The sequence below is a fragment of the Myotis brandtii genome, unplaced genomic scaffold (assembly GCF_000412655.1).
Source record: "Myotis brandtii unplaced genomic scaffold, ASM41265v1 scaffold17, whole genome shotgun sequence".
Lineage (NCBI taxonomy): Eukaryota > Metazoa > Chordata > Mammalia > Chiroptera > Vespertilionidae > Myotis > Myotis brandtii.
This window is the reverse complement of record NW_005356259.1, coordinates 11,174,042-11,181,521: the sequence shown is the minus strand read 5'-3', so window position 1 is coordinate 11,181,521 and position 7,480 is coordinate 11,174,042. Positions and strand designations below refer to the sequence as shown.

General features: G+C 43.8%; 1 protein-coding gene across 1 annotated transcript in view; it reads right to left on the bottom strand.

Annotated features, from left to right (window-relative positions):
* OSBPL3 (oxysterol binding protein-like 3) overlaps positions 1–7,480 on the bottom strand; it is a 152,558-nt gene that overhangs the window by 43,928 nt on the left and 101,150 nt on the right. Inside the window, exons 6-10 of the mRNA XM_014537035.1 lie at positions 6,106–6,273; positions 5,413–5,533; positions 3,446–3,549; positions 3,150–3,242; positions 1,248–1,404 (exon numbers count right to left, since the gene is read on the bottom strand). Coding sequence (XP_014392521.1) covers positions 1,248–1,404; positions 3,150–3,242; positions 3,446–3,549; positions 5,413–5,533; positions 6,106–6,273 — 643 coding nt within the window. The remainder of the gene's footprint in view (positions 1–1,247; positions 1,405–3,149; positions 3,243–3,445; positions 3,550–5,412; positions 5,534–6,105; positions 6,274–7,480) is intronic.

Here is a 7,480-nt window from a genome sequence, read left to right as displayed (position 1 = left end):
CTGCTCTGTGGCTCTGTGTGTGACAGGGTACGGAGCCCCAACCCCCCTGATGGGCCCTGCTCTGTGAGTGACAGGGGGCAACCCCCTGATCCCCCTGATTGGCCCTGCTCTGTGCGTCACAGGGGGTGGCGCCGCAACCTCCCCATCGACCCTGCCCAAATTTTTGTGCACCGGGCCTCTAGTTTATGTATATTTGTGTAAATATGAGTCAATGTAATTTTGTCTTTTGTGTAGATTTGTGGAGCCACCATCAGAATCAGGATACAGAACTATTCATCACCACCAAGATCCCTCTTGCTACTTCTTTATAATCACACCCATACTTTCCCCCTTTCCTCCTTATCTGTAACCTTGGGCAACCATTAATCTCTTCTCCATCTCTGTAATTTTATCACTTCAAAAGTGTTAGCAAGTGGAATCATACACTATGTAACCTTTTGAGATTGAGTATTTTCAGTCAGCATAATGCCCCTGAGGTTCCTTCAACTCATGTATAACCAAAGTCTACTCCCTTTCATGGCTGAGTAGTATTCCATTGTATGGATATACCATAGTTTGTTTAACCATTCATCTGTTGAAGAACAATTGGGTTGTTCCAGTTTTTGGCTAATACAAATAAACTTGCTTTGAATGCGTGTGTAAAGGTATTTGTGTGGAGTTAAGTGTACATTTTCTCTGGGATAAATGCCCAGGAATGTGAATGTTGGATTGCATGGTGTGTTTATTTTTATATAAAATTGCCAAACTTCTGTCCAGAGTGGCTATATCATATTACATTGCCACCAGCATTTGGTACTGTCAGTATTTTTTTTTTTAACGTTAGCTATTCTTATAGGTGCGTGGTAATATCATGGTTTTAATTTGCATTCCCTACTGGCTAGTGATGTTGAACATTTATTCCTAGTTTTTGATGTGATAAACAATGCTAAAATGAATATCTTTATTTGAATAAATTTTAAGTTAATTCCTACAAATGAATTCTTTAAAGTGGAGTTGCTGAACAGGCAGATTTTTTTAAAGTACCAATTTATATCCCTATCAGCAGCATATAAATTACTCAGCTTTTAAATCATACCTAATGCTCTCACTATCTCCCCTAATAAGTTTAAAAGACACTTCTTAGGGAAATTAAAAAAAAAAATGGGTTGCCTAAAATCTCAAAAGATCAGGAAATTAACCAACCGAGGTCCTTCTCCAAGGACAGCCCTCATTCAGACATGCGCTTAATATTTTCATTAAACACGTACCTTTATGGGCAATATGACACAGATCTTCTTGCATTTTAGAAAACTCAGATGAGGTTTCAGAGCCATCAGAATTATTTTTCTCTTCTCCAAATTCTAGTGTTGACAAATTAGGATTGGAAGAATGCAGTCTTTGTGGGCCACCAAAAGGTTTAGGGACCTAAAGTAACATCAAAAGGAGATATTTCTTTAGAGATGCAAATTGCTCAGAATATTTACTTGTTTCTAAGATTGGAAAGTAGTAAGAAAAGGTCAATATGTAGGAAAGTCTTACTATTGAATGATTACTCATAAGAAAAATAAATGAAAATTCAGGAAAGCACTTTCTACCACAAGTTGTACTGGCTTCTTGCAAAAATAAAAATGGGTGAAAGCCCTAACTAGTTTGGTTCAGTGGTTGAGCGTGGGCTTGCAGACTGGAGGGTCCCGGTTTGATTCTGGTCAGGGCACATGCCTGGGTTGTGGGCTCGATCCCCAGTAGGGGGCATACAGGAGGCAGCCAATCAATGATTCTCATCATTGATGTTTCTATCTCCCTCTCCCTCTCCCTTCCTCTCTGAAATCAGTAAAAAAAATATTTTTTAAATAATGGGTAAGACCCTAGCTGGTTTGGCTCAGTGGAAAGAGCTCGGCCTGTGGACTAAAGGGTCCCAGGTTCGATTCTGGTCGAGGGCATGTACCTTGGTTGCAGGCATATTCCCAGTAGGGGGTGTGCAGGAGGCAGCTTATCGATGTTTCTCTCTCATTGATGTCTCTAACTCTCTATCCCTCTCTCCCTTCCTCTCTGTAAAAAAAATCAATAAAATATATTTGCAAAAGAATGGGTAAGAAAGCACATATAATATAGTCTGCCTTTATCCGTGGGGATATGTTAAAAGACCCCATGGACACCTGAAACTGTGGATAATACTGAACCATATAGGCAGGCAATTTAAAACTTACGAATTGTTTATTTTCGGAATCTACCTTTTCATGTTTTTGGACTGCGGTTCACTGTGGAAAACCAAAACCACAGAAAGCAAAACTGCAGTTAAGGGGAGACCGATATATTCTCTGGAAATGATAGAAGCATTAAAGCCATAGGTTGAAAATGATGGCTAAAGCTGCCGGGCTCTTCCTCATTATATTCAGTTCCTTCCTCCCAGCAATAATCATCCAGTGTCTAGCTTGTTAATAGTGGATAGGTTTAAAAATGTTTTCTTTGTTTGTCCCTGGTGCTTCTAGAAAATGAACTAACTTCTCACATATTTGTACACAAATCACTCTTTACTTTGAAAGTATTTAGGTTCAACCCATAAAGTGCTTTGAACCAAAGAGTCTACAAGAATACAGCAGATGACTTATCTGTAACTTTCTGATTTATCTGGACCCGAATATTGTTGCAATTTAACATGCAATGGCCAAGCTGCAAATCTTGGGCTCCAGCTTAGCTATGCATTGGGAAAGTCAGCAGCTAGTGTGACACAGTAAACCTCTGACGGGAAAATTGGAGACAAGAAGCAAAAGAGCATCTGCACAATGTGCTGTTCCCAGAAACTCTAGCCCGTGGGCTCAGAGGGTGAGGAACCCACTGAGCAGCAGCGGAAGAGGCGGGTCAGAGCACCTACCCAAGCAGGGAAGCAAGCAGGCAGGCTAAGCATTAAAGAATGAGAAGCCAAAGCCCTCGAAATGGCTCTAGTCCCTCCAACCTCATGCCATTTCCCTTACCCAGTATTACATGCCTGTCCTAGTGCCCAGAAAAATCTCAGTGACCTAATTCCTCTCTCTGCACAGGGTATTTGATAGAATAATTAGAATCTTCACCTGTCTATTCTATTCTCCTACTTGAGTTCAAGTAGCCCCCGCCACGTGGCGTGCAGAAAAGGGCCAGTGGAGGAGCCAGTCCCCTGGGGAAGCAGTGGTTACCTGTAGTGTTCCTTTAGCATCTTTGCCAATAGCTCGGGACCGCCACCTCCTGTGCGATCTTTTCTCCTTTTTGGGAGTTTCAAAAGCTCCACCCTTCGTTTCAAAATGGGAAAGAGAGCACAGACAGTAAGATCCACCAACCAATAGGGGAAAACGCACAGCAAAGTAACCACCTCCATCCCCTTAAACTTGGACCAAGCACCGAACCAGACAACATCCACTGTTAGTGAAAGGCGGGGAGGAGAAAGGAAAGCAGGAGAGCACCAGGATGCAAACAGAAGAGGGACCTGGCTCACCTGGATGGCGTTGATAGCTGGCGCCGAATACGTCCGATGCAGGACGTCCATGCTCTGCAGGAGCTGGCTCATTTCCACCAGGTAGGAGTGGCAGTGTGCCAGGTCTGCGGGAGAAAAGCAAAAGGCCGGCTCAGGGGCATTTATCTGGCATTTAGGCATCGCTGTGCTAGCACAGCTACTTTTCTCATTTATTGGTATCTGATGTGCACCTGTTAGGACAGGAAATTTGACTTCCTTTTTTATAGGAGAGGCAGTAGACCAGTGATGGCGAACCTTTTGAGCTCGGCATGTCAGCATTTTGAAAAACCCTAACTTAACTCTGGTGCTGTGTCACATATAGAAATTTTTTGATATTTGCAACCATAGTAAAACAAAGACTTATATTTTTGATATTTATTTTATATATTTAAATGCCGTTTAACAAAGAAAAATCAACCAAAAAAATGAGTTCGCGTGTCACCTCTGACACGCGTGTCATAGGTTCGCCATCACTGCAGTAGACTGTCGTGGTTAAAGGTGTGCCCCTGGAGAACCAGGCTGCCTCCATTTGAATGCACTTCATGAACTGTGACTCTTTGGCAAATTATGTAACTGCTGCATGCCTCAGTTTTCTCATCTGGAAAGTGGGGATAATTATACACCTAGCTCACAGTTGTGAGTTAAATGAGCTAATATATGCAGTGTGCTTTTAGAGTGCTGGCACATTGTAAGCACAAACTGAGCCATCATCATCATCACTTTTAATATTGCAATAACAGGGCAACACTGTCCGCTTATAAGGACCCGGTACAAGTTAAATGGTGCACTTCTGCAGACTGACCTAAGAGGACCTAAGATATTCTCGGACCAGTTCCTGGGTCACTAACTCAAAAACTGTCCTCAATTTGCTGTTTACTGGGTGACACCAGCTGTATCTGCCGAGGAATCAAAGCCCAAATGCATTAAGACAGTGGCTCTCAAACTCTGGGGCCAGCAGAATCACCCGGAGAACCTGTACAACCACAGATCGCTGGAGTCCACCTCGGTTTCTGACTCAGACTATCGGGGTTGGGCCTGAGACTCTGCGTTTCTAAGTTCAAAGGCCAGGCCAGTGCTGTTGGTCCATCCCCTGGAACAATACTTCACGGACTACTGTTACTCAGTGAAGCTCGAGAGTGATATTTACTGAGAGGGCAAAGCCTACATGGTAATATCACTCACCAGAAGCAAATGCAGTTTTCAAGGCTACCACCCGGTGCCTTTCTCTAACTGTGGTTCTCAGTCATGGCTACACCTTACCATCAACTGGGGAAATTGTTTAAATGTCCAAGTCCCACCCCCAAACAATTAAAGCAGAACACCTACAATCCCACGGGTGACTATTCTGTTATTTAGTTCCCTGGGCGATTCTTAGCTAATTATGGTTGAGAACACTGAGCAGCCTATGGCAAGACTCGTCAATCCTGGCTCCTTATTAGAATCACTTAGGGAACTTTAAAAAATCAGTGATGCTAGGGCCCTACTCCAAACCAACTGAAAGAGATTCTTCGGGGGAGGGGCCCGGGCACGGGTACTCTTGCATTTTGAAAGCCTCTTGGTTACTCTAATGTGCAGCCAGGGCAGAGAACACCTGTTTTGTGTGGGTCTCCGCTGGCCTCTAGAACAGTGATTCTCAATCCTTTTTGGCATTTAAACAAATAGACAGCGTGCAGACCCCACCCTGGAGGCTGTGGTTGAATAAGCCCACGTGGAAATCAGCATCAGTACTTGAAGGATAGAAAAGAAAAGCTGTCTGCATGCACCCCCCGCTCCCCCTGGCAATGAGGAGAGTGTTCTTTGTTCATCACGAGTGCAAACTCAATCAGCAAAACAGGAGCAGGAGTGTGGACAGTGATGGGCGGGATGCAAGTGCGCCCGAGGTGTCAATGCTGAACCCGGTCGATCCAAGAGCGAGGAGGGAGAGAGGCCGAGGTGTCCAGTGGCCCTACCTTTCGAGCACTGCTCCATGTCCTCCGAAGACTGCAACCACAATGGGACGCGAATCTCTCCACAGGAAAAGGATAAATTGCCTCCGGTTTGAAACGAGTTCTGCTTTGATATACTGCTACGCTGTTCCACAGATGACAAGAACACAGTATAAATGAAGACACAGCCCGTGGGAACACTCTAAGGTCAAAGGATAGCCACGTGGGCTAGTCCCTAAGGGAAGCCATCTGCCTGGTGGGGAAAGAAGCTTCTAGCAAAGCCCTCCAGTGAAGAACCTGGCTCTGGCTGTCACCCGGCCAGGCCAGGAGGCCTTGGACTGCAGTCCTTCTATCCAATGATAATCATATCAAAATCACGATAAATGTTGGGGGACTTTGCAATCCCACGTGGCTATCAATGCACGTACTGCATTTTACAACCAGATAAGAAAACCAAAGTCAAGCTGGTCAAGAGGAAGGTGGAGCATGCGGGGTATAAAGTGCCTCTTCACATGCTACTCTCCAGCTGTCGTCCCAGAGGGAACACGCTCCCTGGCCCTGGTGACTCATGGGACCAATGGGCTCATTAAATACCAGCTCAGGCTTCCCTGCTCCTCCCCTCCAACCATTCCTTCCTCAGACCCAGCCCCCTCCCCCAGCAGGACTCCCCCACCCAGAGCCACCCCTTTGTTAGGGTCATTACTGGCAAATTATTACCTTCCTACTTGAGAGGGAGTCCAAGACCCCAGGCGCGGAGTCTGTGACGGAGGGCCCCGGGAAGAAGTGGTTCACTTCGTGGGGAAACATGGCGATCTCATTCTGACGATACATCCGATGGTGGCGGAGTTTGGACACCCACTCGTCAAAGACGTCATCTGACTTGACCTACATTGTGTTAGGTTGGAAGAAGGAAATAAGAGTGTCACTCAAGAGCGTTACTGGCGCACGTAGAAATGTAGAAATGCCAGCTTATTGACTTAGTTTACATTATGTGATCTATGGGACAAGTTGAGGAGGAAAGAGAGTAAAAATGGTTTTGTAAACTATACATTTAGGTTTTCTATGAAAGGGTCCAGCTGCTACACTAATAGTAGGAAAGCAAAACAGTATCAGTTATAGTGAACAACAAATAAAACTGAACTTTATATTTCTCTGTCTCAAAGCATTTCCAAGTCCTGTGTGTCAGCTTATCCTATCCCTGCTTAAAATATTAGCACCCTGTTTTCTTTTTAAACTCTTTCATAATTTGGACTTTTCAGATCAATCTTCTCTGAACTGGAATGACTTAGCAAATTCTTCCTAAAATATTTAACCTTGTAAACCTCTGTCAGAGGATCCATTGCTGAGGAATATGTTAATGAATGTGAAGGTTATTTAAAAGAACATTTCTCCTGCTCTCAGAAATAGAAAGAATCTGATAAAGTATTATTGGAGATTTCCAGGGTTTTTCAAACTCACACACACAAACATTTAGCTATTTCTTGCCCTGGCCGGTGTGGCTCAGTTGGTTGGGCATCGTCCCATGTATCAGGAGGTTGCTGGTTCAATTTCCCATCAAGACACACATTGATTGGCTGCCTCCTGCACACCCCCTACTGGGTTGTGGGCTTAATCCCCAGCAGGGAATGTGCAGGAGGCAGCCAATCAATATTGCACTCTCACATAGATGTTTCTCTCTCTCCCTCGCCCTTCCTTTCTCTCTAAAAATCAATAGATTTCAAATGTTCATAAAAGTACTACAGAAAATACTACCAACACCTATACAGCATAGACACTTCTTAAGTCAATATTTTTGTGGGTGTGTGAGTATATTAAATATTTCCAAAATGAAAAAATGATAGATTCTTGTATATTAGAACACAGACTCATAGAGTAACAACTTATAATACCCCCAAAGGATGTGTAGTAGGTTCACTTCTAAGAAAAATTTAGGTCAATGCTGTTAAAATCTTTACAAATGCCACTGCTGAGAGCAAGGATGTGGAAATAAATGTCAGCTGCATCATTCACGTGGGAAATGGTAAGTTGGCTCTTATGTTTGTTGTGTTATTAGAAGTAAGTACAAGACTTAAAACCTCTCTAAGTGCTCTTG